Source organism: Callorhinus ursinus, unplaced genomic scaffold, assembly GCF_003265705.2.
Source record: "Callorhinus ursinus isolate GAN/ISIS: 27379988/994484 unplaced genomic scaffold, GSC_fseal_2.0 scaffold79, whole genome shotgun sequence".
NCBI lineage: Eukaryota > Metazoa > Chordata > Mammalia > Carnivora > Otariidae > Callorhinus > Callorhinus ursinus.
Genome location: NW_027397141.1, coordinates 2,709,195 through 2,729,273, shown reverse-complemented (window position 1 = coordinate 2,729,273; position 20,079 = coordinate 2,709,195). Strand labels below are relative to the sequence as shown.

The following is a 20,079-nucleotide window of genomic DNA, read 5'->3' as shown; positions in this document are numbered from 1 at the left end:
CGTCACTCTGGAACCTAGGTGTGTTCCGCCCTGGAAGAGGGGCCGTGAGGAAGCTGCAGCAGGTGGCCTGGGGCCTCCCAGAGGCCGATGCCGGGCCTCTCCTCGCACAGCTCGCTGCTGGGCCGGTCCTGAGCCTCCCCGCGAGTCGTATCGACATGCCCACCCCATGCAGGTGCAGCCTGTGTTCCGAGAAGAGGCGTGGCGGCTTCGCGGGGCTCCAGCAGCGGTCACAGGCGGCACAGCTGGCCGCCGAGAGCTTCCACTCAGCGTCCTTGCTCCCGCGGGCTGGGTCTGCCCGAAGACGGAAAGGCCGCAGTGACTACGACAGCACGCGACAGGAAGCACTGAAAATACCTTTACTGTTCCCTCATTGTGGCTCTTTCCATCACACACTTCACGGCGGCCCACCGGCCGGGCCCGTTCGGTGGGCGTCTCTGCCGATCTTCACTCGGGCTTCGGCATGCCCTCAGTCCTCAGTCTCTTCCTCTTCCATTATTGTCAAGGAAGCTGGATTGAAGATCAAACAAAGAGCAGGTTTGCTGCATGGAATGCTCAGCAGTCCCAAGGGCATGCCATCAGGTCTGCGAACCCATCTACATGGCCATGATCTAGTCAAAGACAAGTCTGGTCAACAGTCTGTCTGCCCCGGCTCCCTGTCAGCAAAGGAGAAGTGTCTCCACTTCTCGTGGCCTCACTCTGCAGAAGCCCCCGACAAGGGGGTGCACGTCCTGCCCTGAGGGAAAGTACCGCGGCTCAGACAGCTCGGCAGGGGCAGGCGTCCAGACCCGACAAGATGTCTGGGTAGGCCTTTTCTCTGCCCCGTAGCTACGGTGAAACCGAGTCTTCACAGCTAATGGGGAACAAGAGGCCCAGAGAGCACGCACCCACACAGCCTGAGGTAGAGCTGAGGGTTTGGGGTGCTTCCTGCTCTAAGCTGGCCAGGTGCTCACCTGTGAAGAGCAACAAGCAACCCGCCAAAGCCCTCCCCTCTGGAGACAGTTAATAACAGGTGCCGGGTCCTGAGGGGCTGCTCCCAGCCCTTGGGCCACGCGTTTCCGCACCCCCACCAGGAAGCACCCGATTCGCTCGGCGGATGCCGACTCGCCCAGCCCCAGGGCCGCCCGCGCGCCTCCCTGCCCTGCCCGCCCCGGGGGCGTGCCTGTCCCGGACAGGGTCTCTGGAGGAGCCAAGCTGCGCCCTGTGCCTGGACGACCTGCCGTCTTACCATTCCCCCCCCTGATGCTCTCACTCTTGCTCAGTGGCTCCATACTCGCGGGCTGGGAGGCCACCTGCCCGCCGGATGGGGCTGCCTCTGCTTTCTCGCTGGACTTAGGAGAAAGAGGTACGTCCGTGGGCACTTCCTTTTCTCTCCTGTTCTCTTGAACGACTCTGATGGGAAGAGAGAAATTGAAGGTGGACAACTCGATGGGCCGTCCGGTCCTTCACCAGGCCGTCTCCCTAAAACAGGGGACACATGCTTTGCCTTAGCCGTGCCCACTTCAGCTCCTGATAGGCGCACCACACATACAGTCGTGCTCGGCGTCCAGATGCCCGAGGGCGAGAACAGAGCAGGGACGGGGTGAGTGTGCGGGCAGGTCACTCAAGACGTCACCTGGCACCACTCAGAGCAGGGGAGTGGTTTTCTTTGCTGCTGGACAAAGTGACGTGCTAGTCTCCGGGGCTCCTATCTGTGTCGTAAGGGGGCTCGTGGTGGGGGCACTCCGCCCCGGGTGGCAACGATGAATCCAGGCTCTGACCGTGGGCAGCCGCCAGCTGCCATGGCCTTGCGTCCTCGTCACCGAAACGAGAGGGGAGATTCCTGCCTGGAGCACGTCTACACTGTGCCTCACAGCGCTGAGCACCCTGCAGACACACCGGGCGGGGAGCCCCGGGCCGGCTCATGGGCGGAGGGGGGCGAGCAGAACACGGACCATGTGGGAGCTCCTTTACTGCTGGGGGGCATCATCAGGAGCTCTGGGGGAGCCGCTGGGCCCCTCCGACCGCGACAGCCCCACCCACTCCTCGCCACCCTGAGTCCCGCACCTTCTGCAGGTGCGTTCAGTGGAGGAGCGACTGACCTGTAAATGATAGTGATGATGAAGGCCCCGGCGATGATCACGATCAAGACAGAGAACACCTGCACATAGACTGGAAAACAGTTTCCGTTACGGAAGTCGGGCCTCCCGCCCGAGGCAGGTGGCGCCCTGCCCCTGCTGCCCGCGGCCTCTCCTCCACCACCTCCCCCCTGGGGCCACTGCCGAGGGCTCGACGTCCCCACAGACGCGTGAGGCTCCACGTGGGCCACGCAGAGGACAGCCGAGGGCTGCCCATGGGGACAGTGGTGCAGGCAGCGCCCTCGACTCTTCTCCAGAAAAGCCCCTCTGCCACCCATGAGCGGGGCCCCCCACCCCAACTCCCCAGAAACGGTTCCTCAACATTAGGGTGAGCTGTCCCAAGGCTGAATAGAAGGAGAACACCTCTTGGCTGATAGCCACATTCCACCGGCTGAGCGTCTCTGTATTAAGGAGGGCCTTCCACTGTCCCCCCTTCTCTAGACTCGCCCCAACAGAAGAACCTGGGCCTCCAGGGTGACTCTTGGGCGGCGGCCCCTATTCCCGTGCTTCTAGCTGTGGGAACGTTCTGGGCCCCTTCCCCCACCCCCAAGGGAAGCCTTCCCGTGGGGGCCCTCCATCGCAGGCACCTCTCCCGTTGGGCCTGACGTTTGGGGTCCATGGCTCCTGGGCTCAGGCAGAGCGAGGGGCCGTGTGCTGGGGCCCTCGTGCCCAGGCAGCCCCCGTGAGCGTGCTCAGCGGAAGCCCTGCGACCAGGACCCTCTCACTGGGCGGAGATCGGGACTGGACGGGTCGCACGTGGAGCTCCCAAAGGGGCGCCGGGCACACAGTTGGTGCACAGTGTCCCTATTGTATTACTACCATCGTCCCTCACCTCGCACAGCTTTTCACTCTTTCAAAGGGCAGAGACTGACTTCTTTGCACACCCCTACCTCGAGCAACAGGGTTTGCTCCAGTTCTCTTACTTCCTCCTCTAAACCGTTTTCACCCGTCCTTAACCAGCAGTAACACTATTAGATGCCGCGTCCCTGGAGGTTCATTCATGTGCTGAGGCTGACGTAACAAAGTGCCACCAGTGCGTGGCTTCAGACGACAGGAAGGTGCGGTCTCACAGCTGTGCAGGGACAAGTCCACGGGGGCGCCCCCGTGAGGCTCTGGGGCCTCCTTTCTGCCTCTCTGGCTCCTGCCGGTCCCGGGGCTCCTTGGTGTCCTCGGCTTGGAGGCCCCTCACCTGGCTCTCAGTCAGCACGTGGCAGTTTCCCTCTGGGACACCGTCTTCATGGGGCGCTCCCCTCTGTGCGTGCTCTGGGCATCTCTAGGTCTCCTCTTGTAAGGGGCCCACGGTAGTCCAGTGTGACTTCAACTTAACTAATCACATCTGCAAAGACCGTGTTTCTAAGGTCACATTCACAGGTACCGGAGGTCTGGCCTTCAGTGCATCCATGGCGGGGGCGTGGGGCAGCCGACAAAATTCAACCCCCAACGGAAGGTAAGCAGTAGCTGCAGAGAAAGCTGCCTCACAGGCATGAAAGGGCTATTCCAACGGGAACCGCATTCTCTGGACTAACCCAGAGTGTCTCTGAGAACGGACAGGGCCTCCAGGATCCTTAACATGGGGGCTGAAGTCAGAAAGCTGAAGGGGGTTGAAGCCAAACCGTTCAGTGATAGCAGCCCCAAAGCTTCCTTTTTCCCTACTGATCCGAGCTCAGTAAGTGGTGGCCAGCCATACATACGAGGGGCACCCCATGGTCAAGAGTCACTCAGGGAGAGGGTGGAGGAGGCAGTGGGACCTGGCCAGGGGTGGCCAGCACACCACAGCAATGAACCAAGCAGCGAGCTGCTTGTTGAAGGCTCTGTTCTAATCAGCTGGTTTCTTTCCTTCAATGATGCGTTTCCCGTGGAAACATGTTCACCTCAGTTCATCTTTCCATCTCTAGGGCTGCAATAACCAGCCCCCAGGATGGCCCGCAGGGATGCTTGCCTCCCGGTATTTGCACCCCGGTGTAGACACTTCCACATTGCATAGGGCTGACCTCTGAACCAAGGGCACTGGGCAGGGTGTAACTGCCGGGGCTAGGTCAGAGTCATTGTGGCCCTCTACCTGACTTTCTCGGGCCACCCGCTCTGGGAAGAGGCCATCGCCACGTCATAAGGACAGGCAAGCAGGTCTCATGGCACGGAAAAAGGCTTCCTGTTAACCCTTAGTACCACTCGCCAGCGAAGCAAGCCGTCTCAGAGCAGGCCCTCCAGCCCCGGTCCGGCCCTCAGATGACTGCCACCTCACGAGTTGCCAAGCCCACACCACCCAGCCAAGCCTCTAAGCTGTCGCTTTAGTCCACTAAGTTCTGGGTAGCTCGTTACACAGCATAAGTAACTAATATGAGGGTGTGGCAAAGGGCATGGCACAGAGAAAGTGCACTTAAATGACGCTGAATGAACTGAATGGAAATGATCAAACCAGGAGCTTTTAAGGGACAGGAAGGGAGCCCTCAAATTCTCGAATTCCAGGACATGTATGTTCCTTAGTGTGATTTTGTGTCCTGGTTCATGGAGGAAATTTAGAATTTAAGCAGTGAAAGAGACATATGCATGGACCACGTTGGAATATCCGATTGTCAGTGTATCTTCCAAATCTTTACACATGTAAGTACTTTCAGTCTTTGGTGTCAAGTTCTTGGAGGCAGAGACTGCGTCTCTGTGATCCTGTCTGCGCAGGACCTGGCCAGCACATGATTTGCTATCAACAATATATGTGGTTTATAATAAGCCATATATTATGATTGGTCACTGAAAAATAGCAACAACTGAAGAAAGCATTTTCTTTAAGGAATCTCTCGGTAATTTCACCCCCCGATACAGTTAAAAGTTTTGAAATCATCTCAGCGCGTCCCATGAAGAAACAGAAGTCAAACACTTAGAAGAAGTGACATGTTAAATGATGTGCCCTGAATCAAGACTGAAGGGTGAAGGCAAGTCATTCTCTCTGAACTCCCAATTCTTTCTCAAAGATCTGATGCTAATTCCCCAAGTTCATATTCTTAATAATACAGATTATGCCGTAACACAATGTGCACTTCAAACCAGCCAATTTAAGAAGTTGGTGAAAGGTTTTCATAACATGGAATTATGTGCACAAAGAACTCATAATACCCTGTCACTGAATACTACAACTTACACAGCACAAAGGTTCACTTGCCGTCTTGAATGAGAAAGATGTCAAGGAAATGAAAAATAATTTGAGGGCACAGTGAAAACCCAAATGTAGGGCTCACTGCCCAGACTCTTCCCACAGATGGCCCAACCTCTCAAGCTTGAAAGAAGTCAGAAGTTAAGAAAAAGCCTATAGCCCACACAACTCATTTATTAAAACTGACATTGGCCTCCATGCAGAAATGACGTTAACTCCTTGTGGAACAGTGAACCCCCTTCCCTGACAGAAAATTCCTGAGAGTCCGTGTTCTTTTCTGGGTTCCTCACAGACACCAATACGTAAGGTGCTTATAAAGAATAAGGCTCATCTTTCAAATGAGTTACAGGCATAAGGTAATAATATTAACGCACGATATGTTTGGATTACATATTAATATGAGCAAAATGGCTAACTCTCTCATAAAATTCTCATGAGAAGACATTCAGGGGAGGGACAGATGGGAAAAGTAGTGGCAGCAGCTTGAATCTGTGCGCCCCTGCTAGCCACGATCTGCCTTCCAGGTTCCATCTCACCACCTTATGATGCTGCTGGGGCCGTTTCACTGGGACATGAGGGAACCGGAGGGACAGCCAAAGACTACGACCACGTGTGAGACCTGACTTAGGAACTGAATGTCTTCTGCATCTTCCTATGTGCAAGACTGAAAGAACAAATCCAAATGCCCTTTGGATGTGAATGTTTCCTGCTTTTAGAAGCCCCAAATGGTAAACAAAAAACTAAGATACATAAGTGCTTAGGACACGGGAGCCAAGAGGTAAAGCTCCACGACGGGCTCGTCTGTTGCCCTCCAACAGTGAGATGTGTGTCAAACCACCAATGCCACAAAATGACAAAAAGATGACACGTGCAAAAAGCAGCAAATTATGGCCAAACCACCACCCAGTGCCAGGACCTCAACTGAGGAATAGCTGTCACGTGCCCCGGAGAACAAGCTGCTGGACGACAGGCCATTCCACACGGGCTACAGGTTGTAGGTTTTACAATGAGAGAAGTAGAGGACAATAAACAAATTTAAAGACAAAGTGCTGTGTCTCATTGCAGCTTTCACTACCCAATTGTGTGCAACTGGACCTGAGGTTCATTAAAGTCTGGAATTTCCAGTGTGACATCAGAAAAAAAAAAAGTGTAGAAAAGGAGCCCCCCGCCCCAATCCCTCCTCCATAAAACCAGTGGGAACACTGGCAACATTCATTAGAATAAACGTTTTCAGAACTCTGAAAATTAATCAATCAAAAGTTTGCAGATGCACAGGTAAGTGTCAGTAAGAACAGTGAAATGTGGACATTTTAACTGGTGCTATTTCTACTTCTGCTCACCTCCAGTTCCATGGTAGTCTTCAACCAACAGCCCACAATCATGGTGACCACTAGCAGCCTGGCATCTCTGAAGGGGGCAGAACAGGGCTGGAGCTTCTTCAAAGTCCAGTCCCAAAGAACCGTCATTATTTGATCCAACCGGTACTTCGCTAGATCTCACTTGCAAGGTTGTCTTTCTTTGACCTGACTTGGAGCTAATTTAGTGTGAACAGCTTCTTCTCAGGCATTTGTTGAAAACAATCAGAGGCAAATGTTGAAAATCATGATGGCTAAAGTGGCTGATAGCAGTTCGGGGTAGATAACAGGTTGACCAAAAAGTTTAAAAGGAAAATCTGGGGAATTATCTGTCTGTAGGGAGGTCTGAAAAGCTGTGACATATTCCTTGGGATCCAGAAGGCAATGGGCATGCCCAAGGCTGTGCACATACTTAGGAAATAGCTGAGAAGGCCCTAAACTCTCACTTCTGGCTGCCTTGAATCTCTGTGTAAGCATGAAGTAAAGATTAAGGCACAGTTGGAAACTATCTGGCTGACTGTTGAAGGTGTGCCTCAACACACACAGAAAGCCCCTACACGAAGACTGAGACTTTTTGTCTCCAAGAATCTAAGCAGATTTTCCAGTCATTAGCTGACCAGTAAGCTAACCAAGCCGAGTCTTCAATGGTCACAAACCACAAACAATACAGACTTTACAGAGTTAGTTCAGAAAGGTCATTAAACGATGCTAACAACAACTTTGGCAAGGCAGGCGAACATGATTTTCAGAGTTGCCACGCATTTTTAAATGTCTAGTTTTCAATAAAAAAAATATTAGATATGCAAAGAAACAAGAAAGTACGAGCACACACGCACACACACACACACACACACACACACACACACACAAGCCAGAAATTGTCCCTGAGGATGACCAGATGTTGGCTCACTAGGCAAAGATTTTAAATTAGCTACCTTAAATATGGTCAAAAAACTAAAGGAAATGATGTCAGAAGAGGTAAATTAGGAGAATGATATCTCACCAAATAGAGAGTACCAATTACAGACACAGAAATTATTTTTTTAAAGAACAAAATAGAAATTCTGGAGTTGAGAGTGTAACAAAAATGAAAATATCGCTAGAGGAGTTCAATAGATTTGAGCAGGCAAAAGGAAGAATCTGCAAACTTGAAGATAAATCAGTTGAGACTATCTGAGCAACAGAAAATAGAATCAAGCAAAGTTAACAGAGCCTCAGAGACCTGAGAGGTACCATGGAGTGGACCAACATGCACAGCAGGAGTCCCAGGGGTAGTGGAGAGAAAGGAGAAGAGTATCGGAAGAAATGGCAAAAGCTTCCTAAATTTGATGATTAGGATAGACTCAAAGAGATCCACCCCTGGATACATAATAAACAGTCAAAAGACAGAGAATCTGGAAAACAGAAGAGAAGCAACATGATACATATAAAGAAACCTAAAGATTAACAGCAGATTCCCCATCAGAAACCATGGAGGCCAGAAGGCAAGATGATGAAATATTCAAAGTGTTGACAGAAAGAGACTGCTAATCAGGAATTTTATATACTGTGACTCTATCCTCCAAAAATGGACAAATTAAGACATTCCCAAACAGAAACTGAGAGCATTCATCACTAGCAGACCTGCCTTACAAGAAATACTAAAAGGGAGTCCCTTCAGGATGAAAGGGTAGGATACTAGACAGTAACTCAAATCCACATGAGTAATAAAGAGCATCACTAAGGTACCCAATAGATGCAGAAAAAGAATTTGATAAAATCCAACATCCCTTCATAATAAAAACACTCAAGAAACTAGGAAGAGAAGGGAACCTACTCAACCTGACCTTTGGTAAAACCCATAGCTACCATCATACTTATGGATGAAACACTGAAAACATCCCCGTAAGATCAGGAACCAGATGAGGATGTCCATTCTCATTGGTTCTATTCCTCATGTACTAGAGTTTCCAGCCAGGGCAATTAAGCAAGAAAATGAAATTGAACCAACTATATTGGAAAGAAAGAAGTAAAAAAATCTCTATTTGCAGATGATACACTCTTGTATCCAGAAAATCCTAAGTAATCAACTATAAATGAGAAGAACTAATACACAAGTCCAAGAAGGTGGCAGGATACAAGATCACAATACAAAAATCAATTGCATTTCTATATTCTAGCAACCTTTCAATTCTCGTGTGTCTATACCTAGGATTCTATATACAATCTGAAAATCAAATTAAGGAGATATACCCATTTATAATAACATCAGGAGAGAATAAAATACTTAGGAATAAATTTAACAAAAGAAAGGCAAGATTGGTACATGGAAAACTACAAAATATTGCAGAGAGAAATTAAAGATGACCTAAATAAATGGACAGATATCCCTTGTTCATGGGTTGGAATACTTAACATTATTAAAATGGCAATATCCCACCCCCAAGTTATCTATAGATTCAACACAATCCCTATCAACATCCCAGATGGCATTTTTTTTTCCAGAAATTGACAAGCTGGTCCTAAATTAATATGGAAATGCAAAGAACCCATAGTAACCAAAACAATCTTGAAAAAGAAGAACAAAATTGGAGAAGTCATGCTTTTCAATTTCAACATTTATCCTAAAACTATAGTAATCAAAGTGGTGTGGTACTGGCTTAGTGGAATAAAACTGAGAGCCCAGAAATAAACCCTCACATTTATGGGCAATTGACTTTAGACAAGGATGGCAAAGCAATTCAATGGAGAAAGCATAGTCTTTCCAACAAATGCTGCTAGAATACCTGGATATCTAGATGCAAAAGAATGAAACTGGATCCCTGCCTCACACCGTGGAAAAAAAAAATTGAGTCAAAATGGACCAAAGCCAGAGGAGGAGCAAATGGCAGAGGAGTAGGAGACCTAAATCTTGTCTGGTCCCAGGAATTCAGCTAGATAGGGATCAAACCATTCTGAACACCTATGAACTCAACAGGAGATCCAAGAAAAGAATGGCAGCAACTCTCTGAACAGAAAAGCGACCACTTTCTGGAAGAGGTACAGATCTGTGATTCAACAGTCTTGCACAATTCACAGTGCTCACCATAGCACAAGGAACTGTAATTTTTAAATGTAAAACCAGCCAGGGTCCCAGAAGGAGGACCCCTCCCTGAGGAATTTTAACAGATTGGGATACCATTACTCAAAACCAGAGGTTCAGAAAGCAGAAGAGTACTCACCAGGAAGGACAATGCCTTCATAAAAATGACAACAACAAAAAACCAGATCCTGAGTAAAGTCAGACCCAAAGTCAACCAGAAGGAGGGAGCTCAGATCTAAGAACCAAAAGGAAAGAGATGACCCATGGAAGCAGAGAAAAAGAGCACAGCTCATATGGATTCTCCAAAGTTACAGTCTCCTCTATTGAAGACCGTCAGCCTCAAAATTCCATCATCCTTTGGCCAAGAGCTGCTGGAGGTCTGCCCTGATATCTCCCCATCCCTAAAGTGGGCCAGAGATCATTCTACTTCCTCAGAGGTGGGCCACAGAGATGGCTCCTGTCACTGGACGCGTGGAACACAACCGTACTTACATTTGATGAGACTGCTGGGGCCATCAGGTCCTAGCTCAGCCGCGGGTAGTCATTAGAGCCCGAGCAAGTCACTTAAACCCTCAGAATCTCATTTTCCTTGTCGTGTGGGGTTGTTGTAAGGGTTGCAAATGATACCTTACAGTGTCTGTTGCATAAGAAATGCTCCATCAATTATTAAAAAAAAAAGGACCAAAGCCATAAATGTGTAAGCTAAAACCATAAAACTCTTAGAAAATAACAGAGATGTAAAAAAAGAAAAAGAAAAAGAAAAATAACAGAGATGTAAATCTTTGTGACCTCGGATTAGACAATGGTTTCTTAGCTATGACACCAAAAGCCCAAGCAACCACAGAACAAACAGATAAACGAGATATCATCAAAACTAAAACATGTTGTGCTTCAAAGAGACACTATCAAGAAAGTGAAAAGATGACCAACAGATTGGGAGAAAGTAGTTGCAAATCACTTATCTGAGAAGGGTCTACTATCCAGAAGAGATACAGAGCTCTTACAACACCACAATAAAAAGAATTAACCCAGTTAACCCAGTTAAAAACTGGGCCAGAAATGTGAATAGACTTCTTCAGAGAGGACACACAAATGGCCAAATGCACATGCAAAGGTACTCAACATCATTACTCATCAGAGAAATACAATCCAAACCACAGTGGACACAGCTTCATATCCATCATGGCGGCTATCATCAGAAAGACAGACAACTAGTGTTGGTGAGGATCCAGAGAAACTGGAACTCAGGTAATCATGCTGAGACTGTCAAACAGTGCAGCTACTGTGGAAAATAGTTTGGCAGTTCTTTAAACATTTTAAGTATATTTAATAAATGATCCAGACATTCCACTTCTGGCTAAATACCCAAGAGAAGTGAAAACATATGTTCATGCAAAAACTTATACACACGTGTGTTCCCAGTAGCTAACAAGTGGGGACAACCCAAATTTCCATCAGCTAACATAGGGATAAACCAAATGTGGTCTATCCCTACAATGGAATATTACTCAGCCATAAACAGGAACACAGTGCTAACACCTGCTCCCACACGCATGAGTTCTGAAAACATGTGAAAGGAGCCAGACACACAAGGTCACATATTGCATGATTCCATTAATGTGACATGTCCAGATCAGCGGTCGCCAGGGGCTGGAGGTGGGGGCAGGGGGGAATGGGGATTGTCCAGTTGATGAGTACAGGGCTTCTTTGGGGCTAATACAAATGTTCTGGAAGTGATAGTGGTGATGGTTGCCCAATTTTGTGAATACACTAAAAACCACTGAATTGTACACTTTATTTAAAGGGGTAAGTTGTATGGTATGAGAATTTTATCTCAATAAAAATAACCAAAAAAGAGGTAACTTCCAGCTGTTTCTATCTACAGGTACAGGGAAAGGTGTGGGATCCTAGGGTTGCTCGGGTCTCCCAGAGGCAGAAAGAAGTAAGGAGAGTCTGGTCCCAAGTCTTCCAACTCAAGATCTGGATGAGAAATTGTCATCAGAAAATCTTCATGGCATTTCTTATGGCCTCTGCTTTCACCTCCTTCTGAGAAGCCAAACTTCCTCCTCTTTTGCCCTAAGTGCCAAAACTTCACCGTAAAGCAAGACAAATGCACCCCCTTGGCGAGCCAGGATCCTGCGGATGCTTTGGATTCTTTGATCCCTTTACGCAGAATGTCACTTCCTTCTTGAACAAGGAGCTGGCTTAGCGTTTGGGGTCTGTGGGATCAGGCAGCCCCATGAGTCCCTCCTTGGGAACAGTTATGAGTCATGAATGTTTCTGACTTCCTAGGCCTTCCCATGTCCGGGAATGGGAGATGTCACTCTGCGTCTCACCTCCGAGGGCTCAGCCTACCTGGGGCTCAGAGGAGAGAAGAAACCTTTCCAGTCTCCCGGCACAAGCATGCCTTTACCCACCGGGGAGGTGAGGACAGAGGAGAGTGGCCTGGGACAGGGAGGGCCCGGGACACGTTCTCCCACAGCATGGGACCCGCTGAGTGTCCGCGGCCCGTGCCAGCTTCTGTCTGTGGGGCACCTTCCTCCTCTCTGGCAAGATCTTGTGTAGGCCACCCCGCCGCACACACCATTCCTCTCCAAATACTCCTAGAGCCAAGCACCCTCACTTCTAAAAGGGCCGCAAACAGGGCAAGAAAACACATCAGTCATCTAGTGAATTTTGTGAGGGTTTGGAGATACTAATTTAGAAAATTCTAGAGGCTGAGAAGCCCAAAGCTCTGAAGTGTGAGCAAAGCCCCAGACAGTGTAACTAGAAGACCCCTTCCCCCAGGGCACCCCGGCTTGTATCCTGCCCCGCACCCCAACTCTCCCACTCAACCGTGAATCCCTCAGCCCCAGCGGAAGCAGGCCCTGCTCTGGGCGGGGGGGGTGGCCTCTCCCCGCTCCCACAGCCTCCCCGGATCGGGACTCCCTGCTGGCCCCACCATCCCAGGTGCATCCTGGACTCCCGGGGTCAGGGTGCACTCAGTGGGGTCTGGTTTTATGCTGACCGTGACAGGGCTGTGGCGAAGCCCCGTGGGGTCTGACCTTGGGCACGGCCGGTGGCCAGCCCCACCTCGAACCAGCTGCTTCTGCCCCCTCCCCGCATGCCCAGGGTCTTCCCGGGACCCTTCTTGTATCAGCTCAGTTCCATCCAGGAGTGAACTTCCTTTCGCCCCGCTAACTCGCCAGAGTGATGGAACCAGGGTGCGGCGGAGGCCGCGAGGGCACGAAGCCTGTGGGGCTCAGTGGCTGCTCGGCACGGGGCGGGGGGCCACGGATGCTTACCGGGGACGGCTTTCTCGTAGCATACGCTCTTATAAAAGCAGCAGCCGAGCTCCTTGCAGCGGTCCCTGGTGATGTTGTAGTCACAGATGTCGTACAGAGGAATGTCGCACACTGCAAAGCAGACACACAGCGCTGCCAGGAGCCCCAGCCCATGGCTGGGGGCGCTCCAAGGCTGGTGCTGGGGGGGTGACGTGTTTAATTATGCATCATACAAATCTCTGTCCCAAGATCTAGGATGAATCCGATTTCTGAACAAAATAATGTCAAGTTAACTGCAGGCACTGATGCGGGGTCCTGTAATGATTGAGGGCAAAGTGCATCTCAGCAGCGCCAGGACCGGCGCTCTGCAAAGGAAACGGAAAACGAAGATCGGATACAACGGACATCGGGGTCGCAGGCACAACGTGTGATTAATTCACAGGGGAGCACACGGTGAGCTAAAATTATCAACTCAGGCTGAAGATTATTCCAGAGTTTAATTAAAAGTTGGTTGAAAAGGACAGAACGTAAAATGTCAGCTTTGACCAAAAGCAAGCAAGCTGGTATCCGGGCCGTGGGCCCAGCGGCGCAGATGGCGGGGGATGCATCTCAGCGCCGCTCAGCGCCGAATGCTGATGCGCTTCCAGCCTCGGGCACCCGTGAGTCCCCTCAGGGGCAGGCAGCAGTGTCTGCCCAAACCCTGCTGGGGTCTCCCAGCGCGCGGGTGGGGGCTCCAGAGAAACCCACTGTCCCTCCCGCTCCTTCCCGAGGCGTGCAACTGGACTGCCACTACACATTCCAGCAGCCAGGCTGGGCGGCCTCAGGGGACGGAGAAGCCCGCGTCACCCTCCTGCACCACTGCCCTCTCCCAGAGCCCGGCTAGCTGGCCGGGTAGGGCCGGCCTCCCCCGCTGCCCGGGGTCACCGAGTGCTCAGTCGCCCTGCAAGGTGGGTCATCCGTTTAAAGGCATGCCAGCCGTGCCCAGCTTCGCCTCTGACGGGGTCCAGGCTGCAGGGAGCCCGACCAGACCCTCACGATGGCGACATGGGGAGCACGGCCACCACCGCACTCCCACACAATTCAGAGCAGGGGCCCCACAGGATGACAGCCAGCATGGTGGCAAACACAGGTGTGCTCAGCCCCCTCCACCTTGTCCAGAAAGTTCCAGGAAACCCAAGAGCACACAGCTGACCAGGAGAGCTGGCGTCCCTACCACCCCACTGTCTTCATGGAGCCGGAGGACCGAGGGTTCTCCAAGGTGCTCCATGATGGCAGAGGATTATTTCAGCCAAGAGCACGGGCAGAAAACCAGCTGTTGAGGCATAATTTTGTTCATAACGATTGTTCTCTTTCAACGTCACTCCTCACATGAGAACATGTGGGTCGGTGATTTCCCAGTCCGGCTGCTTTCATGGAACAGTCTGGAAGAGCAGCTGGTCCCCAGAGCACCTGTGCAGAGGTTAGTCTCCCAGCACATCTGAAATCTCCGCGCCCACCCCACCTCCTCCCCAGGACTGTTTTATCTGCCTGGACCTCCCCCGCGGTCTTGCTGCGTTTCTGGAAAGTTGCCCCCAGAAGAATCTCGTCTACTTCTCCATCCCTGGCGTGACCCCTTCGGAGCTGGGGTCTGGACAGCGCCCAGCTGACCGTCCGCAGGGTGGAGACAGGAGGGTTCAGACGAGGGGACAGTGGTTGTGGGAGGAAAGGACCACAGACCGCCCCGCTGCTGAGTCCCATGTTTTCGTTCCGGCCACTCCACAGACGTAACACAAACGGCACTTGTAAGGCACTTTACAGTTTACAAGGCACGGGCACTGGAACGACTTTCAACGCCACAGCACCTCATGAGGAAAAGGACGCTGGTTTTAGAGGCTACGTAATCCATCCACAAGGGCTACGGGCACAGGCCACACGCCAGGTCCCTGCACTCAAGTTCCCTCCCCCACTGCCGGCCGCGTGACCTGGCAGAGCCCCGTCTTCTCTACAATGGGGACGGGACGGGGACGGGATGGTCTCAGCGGTGGGGCTCTGGAAGGACCAAGTGCCGTAGAGCCTCGGAGAGAGCTCACCGCCTGGGGCTGGGGCTGGCCCGAGGTTAGCTCTGCTGATGAAGGACGGCTGGAGTCCCGAGCTTGGCAAGCACACCCTGGCCGTCGCTCTGCCACGAGACCCCGCGTAGGTCTTCCACCCTCAGGGCGGGCAGAGTGCCCGGCGCACAGAACCATGCGGTAAGGGTGTAACTCACAGGCTGCCCCGTGTGGGGTGGGGGACCCGCTGGCTCGCCCTCTGCCCTCAACAGGACACCGTCTGAACGGAGTGCGACTGAGCCCCAGGCCGGCACCCTGCTTGGCTAGGTGGAGCTGAGATGTGCCCCCCAGCCCCTAGAGACTGGGTGCACCCCTCTGTCTCCCCACACCCACCTGGTGAGCACCTGCCAGGCATGGCAAGCTGGAGTATGGTGGGCAGAGATGAAGATGGCCAATCCCGCCCCCCACCGCGGCCAGTCCCTCTTTAGGAGGCTGCCTGTCATCTCGACAACCCTCCCTCGTTCCTTCATCTGTATGTTCAGTCCCAGGCTGGTGCCCCGAGGCTGTGCAAGCCTTCAGTGGCACCACGTGAGCCACGCCATCCCTGCCAGCAGCGGCAGGCAGGAGGATAGCCCAGACGTGGGGGAGCTAAAGCCGCACACCTGAGGACAGGAACACCGGGCAGGCAGCGCTTCCGGGGCGGGGCGGGGTTCCCCCCGCACAGAGTCAGCACCTGCCCTCAGGGCTTGACAGCACCCTTAGAAGTCCGTAAAGGAGGGTCAGGCACGCCCTCCCAAGGCTGCATCCTGGAGGATGGAGGGGGAGTCCCAGCCAGGGTGGGGATGAAGGTCTGAACCAACGGGCACAGCTGGCTGACCTGGGCTCTGCTCTGAACTCTGGTCCACCAGCATCCAGGCCGCCTCTAACAAGCCTATGCCCCCCCCACCTGCCCCGTCCCTACGCCCTCCCTCCCCCTCCACCCGGCCGCCTGCCACACCTCCCCTCCCCCTCCCCCCTCTACCTGCCCACCTCCTTCCACCTGCCCAGCCTCCACACCTGCCCGCCCCCTCCCCAGCCCCCACACCTGCCCTCCCCCGCCCCTGCCCAGGCCACAGTGGCCAGTGCCCAGCAGAGGCAGCCTGCAACAACAGAAGCACATCTGGCCCCAGGAAGGCTGCCGGCAGGTGCTGACAAAACAGCTGTCATCTAACGGTTTAGCAACGAGTCCCAGAGTAAAAAACATGTAACAGCCACATGGATGCCTACTGAGGGTGACAGAGATGTACTGTCACATGCCCCCATTCACCCCCCACCGCAAACTTGGAGGAATAGCGGCTTAGGGTCAAAGTGCAGGTGGGTCACTGTGAGCCAGGAGAGCGGGGCCCTCTGTGGGTCAGTGAGGACAGGGAAGACGACCTCCCGCCCCAAGCAGGTTAGCACAGGTGGGACCCCGGCTTGCCTCGCTACACCTGAGTGACCAACCTGCCCCAGCCCACACCTGGAGAAGGGGGTGGGCACCGCTCTCCATCCCACCGCAACGGGGCCGCCAGTCCCACAGCCCTGAAGTAGAGGCGAGAGAGGCTGTCCACTCCCGGGGCCTAAGAACACACTGTCCCCCATGTGGGTGCTTCCGCCAGGAGACTCGAGGGGCAACTCCAGGCCAGCCTGCTCCTCTGCCCTGGGCCTTGTGGATGGGAAACCACAGCTCCTCCAGTGGGCCCCCCGCGGCCTGCCTTGGAGCCAGACCCACTGACCTCCGTGTCCCGGCTGCCCTGTGTGATGGAGCCCCCCAGACTGGCCCCAGGAAGGGCGTCCGAGCGAGTGAGCCCCAGTGACAGGAAAACTGTCTCACCGAAGCCTGGCCAGCCCAGAACCCTCCCCGCCAGTCCAGGCTCCAAGCCAAAGAAAGAAAAAAAAAAAAAAAAAAGGAAGAAACCAAATTTCTTTTCCTTCCATTTTCTTATCTTTTATCACACAGTGCACACAGACAAGCTCCCCCGAGAAGAAAAGTTGAGTCACACGGCAGCGTGCACGGTGGGAACGGCCCCTCCCTCCTTACCCGCCGGGGCACCCCGTGTGGTTCTCCGTGGCCGCGCAGATGTGTGCACACTCGGACCGGCAGCCTCGCGGGCCCCGTAGCCCTGGTTTCCCCTGGCGCCCAGTACGAGTGTCCGACCGCAGGCCCAGGGCACCCAGGATGGGGGAGGCGGGCTTTCCTGCTGAGAAACATGTTCTCTTCAAGAGAAAGTCGCTCTTGCAACAAACGTTTTGAGATGGAAGCATCCATGTGGCTCATCACAAGGAAACGTCTTTGACCCTGGGGCCCCGTGAGCCAGCTGAACACCTCCGGCTCAGACGTCTCTACGACACTTGCAAGAAAATGAAGGCTTCACAGCATTTTCCTGCATCCCACTGCCCCCGGTCCCTGGCTCAGCCTGGTGAGTAACCGCCACCACCACGGGGTGAAACAGGCCCCCGCGGCGGGCCTTCCCAGGTACCTGCAAATTTCTTCAGCAGATGCGAGGGGGACTTTTTGAACTCTGGTGCATATCGCATTGTAGCAGTCGAAGGGCAGACGAGAGGGTCAAGGGAACCTGGGGGAGAGAACGGGTTAGCACAGGCGGGACCTCATGGGCGGGGGGGGGCGGGCAGGGACAGGGGGCCAGGCAGCGCGGGCCCAGGTCTCACCCGGCGACCATGTCCCCAGCCAAGCCCCCTCAGCCGCGTAGCCCTGTTACACTCCAAGGGGACAACTTTGGATCAAACAAGAAACCGGCACCTCCTCCCTCCAGGGCTCCCACCAGTGGAGACTGGAGCCGACTGCAAGCCCGCCCTGTCCACTGTGACGTCACACAAGCCCATGACATCACACAGGGGGGCCCAGTGGCGGGAATGCTCACAGTGCTGAGGGCGAGTGGAAGGGGGGCCACGAACCCCCCGCCCAAGACCCTTTTCTGCAGGATGTCCAGGCCTGGCTTCACGTCCTGCGCTCGCTCCTGGGTCGTCCTTCTTGGGGTGTCCACGTTTGCTGGGACGCAACAGTGAGCAAAACAGACAAACCCCTCGCCCTCAGGGACATGGAGCCCCACAGAAGGAGACAGACCACGTCAGGTCAGGCACGTGCTGCAGGGGAGAAGCAGAGCACGGAGTTGAGACTGATTCCCTGCTTACGTGGGGTAAGCCGGCGGCCTCAGGCTGGCTGAACAGTGTGGGGAGGAAGTGAGGGAAAGCATGCAAGCCTGAAGCAGCAGCAAGTGCAAAGGCCCTGGGGTCAGCCAGGCCTGGCCAATCTTGAGAAACCAAGAGGCTGCACACTTGGGAGACCTGAGGATTGAGGGGACCGGTCTGGACCGGTCTGGCCAGGGCTGAGGTCCCAAGGGCGTGACAAGCAGCCGGTGGGCTGGAAAGCCATCTGTGTGCCTTGGGGAAGTAGCCTGCTGGGGCCACAGAACCTGCATGAGGCAGGCCTGGGGGGCAGGAGCTCCAGAAGAGTGGGAGAGGAGGGAGGCCCGTGCCCAGCCCAGAGAAGGGTATGGGAGCAGTGAGGAGGTCCAGGTGCCCGGTGACCATCCCTCTCCCACGCCTGGGCCGCAGGGGCAAAGAGCAGGGACCTATAGGGGAGGGCTGAGTGCTGGCAGACCGCAGGTGGGAAGGAGGCCACAGGACATGGCAGGAGGGCTGTGGGGGCCATGAAGGGCCAGCCCGCGGGGTTCAGGAGCTGCACTGCTGCCAGAGGCTGAGCCCAGGGCAGCGAGCAACAGCTGGTGGGGCGGGAATCAGGGTAGCCTTGTGCTGGGACCTGGGTCATTGCGACCCCAAGAGCAGGGCCCCAGGGAGACGTGGGGGAAGGCAAACCGTGACAACCAGGCCAGAGAGGAGCGGAGGGTGCAGGCGAGAGGGGAGAGGGCCGCAAGGGCAGCCAGGGCGGCCCACGGTGGGGTGGGTGGGAGACGGGCCCCCAGTGAGAGCAGCCTGGCAAGTCTGGGGTGCGGTGTTGAGCCCGCGGATCTGGCAGTGCCTGTCCTCCCACGGCTCACGCCACAAGGAAGCGGGCTTCAGTCCCCCTCATCACCAATCGTAGCACCTGGCCTCGGCGCCACGGTTTCCTTTACTGTAACATGAGGGTGACGACACAGTACCCGCTCCGTGGTAGCACCCACACCCCAAGGGCTTCTGACAGCCCCATGCGCTAGCCTGGCGCCCACTGCATTGCAATTCACAGGCCAAACGCTTCACCCACGGGAAGTGCACCAGTCAGTGGGTTCGGGGCACTTGCGGAGTCTGCAGCATTCACAACCCGTTGCGGAACGTCTCCAACAGCCCAGGAAGAAACCTCGCACCCATGAGCAGGGCGTCGCCCCTGCCCCGCTACCCATGGTGCACCTCCAGCCAGCAAGGCCCGCCGCGCTCAGCATGCCCATCACTAGAAGCACGGGGTGTGCGGTCTCCGGTGTCCGGCTTCGTCCACAGGGCAGGGGTGTCGGCGCCCGGCTCCTCTGGGGGCCGGACATTTGCCTCGCTTCCTCTCTGTGGCCACCAAGGGAGCAGCCAGCGTGGTCGGAGTTAGTCTGTGAGCCCTGAGCCCCGCTCCCCAGTGAGGACTAGCGACTGCACTGAACACATTTCATTTTCGTTGACAGAAGAGTGGGAGAGGAGGGAGGAGAGGACAGACATTTGCTCTTGTCAACTGTGAGGACTTCCCAGGGGGAGTAGGTGTTGCCACGGGTTTTCTGAAATAAAGTACCACCAGGACCCATGACAACCGCCAAGAATTCCAACTCCTAACCGTTTACTAGCACCGTAAAGGGATTTTGCTGACATGGGGGGCGTAGGGCCCGGGGTCAGGGAACCGGCAAGCTCACAGTCCGTCCGTGGAGGCCTGCGGCGCTGTGGGAAGGGCAGGGTCCACGTTGGCCTGGCTGGGTGGGCCTGGGGTGCTCCGGGAATCTCCCCAACGATGGGGGGAGCAGGGCAGAAGCCCAGCGGGGAGGAAATGGACAAGTCTCCAGAGGGGTCTATCTGCTCAGGAGGAAAGAAACAGGTTGTGGCCGAAGGGGAAGCCGCAGAATCGTAGCTTTGTAAAACCACATGTGAAAGCCTAAGGACGTGATCTG

General features: G+C 54.1%; 1 protein-coding gene across 1 annotated transcript; it reads right to left on the bottom strand.

The window, feature by feature from the left end:
• Positions 1-342: 342 nt before the first annotated feature.
• TEX29 (testis expressed 29) lies at positions 343-19,873 on the bottom strand. Its single transcript, XM_025874600.2, has 6 exons — positions 17,654-19,873; positions 17,464-17,559; positions 12,960-13,070; positions 2,079-2,148; positions 1,226-1,389; positions 343-507 (listed from the first exon to the last, which is right to left on the bottom strand). Exons 2-6 carry the CDS (start codon positions 17,519-17,521, stop codon positions 467-469), a joined length of 444 nt encoding a protein of 147 aa, XP_025730385.1. The 5' UTR covers positions 17,522-17,559; positions 17,654-19,873; the 3' UTR covers positions 343-466.
• Positions 19,874-20,079: the final 206 nt, after the last annotated feature.

Excerpts from the sequence above, each read along its gene's own strand:
- TEX29 (XM_025874600.2), bottom strand. The coding sequence starts at position 17,521 with ATGCGATATGCACCAGAGTTCAAAAAGTCCCCCTCGCATCTGCTGAAG. Across the intron at positions 13,071-17,463 it reads TCTGCTGAAGAAATTTGCAG|TGTGCGACATTCCTCTGTAC; the intron begins GTACCTGGGAAG and ends TCTGCTTTGCAG. Across the intron at positions 1,390-2,078 it reads ATCATCACTATCATTTACAG|AGTCGTTCAAGAGAACAGGA; the intron begins GTCAGTCGCTCC and ends TCTTCCCATCAG.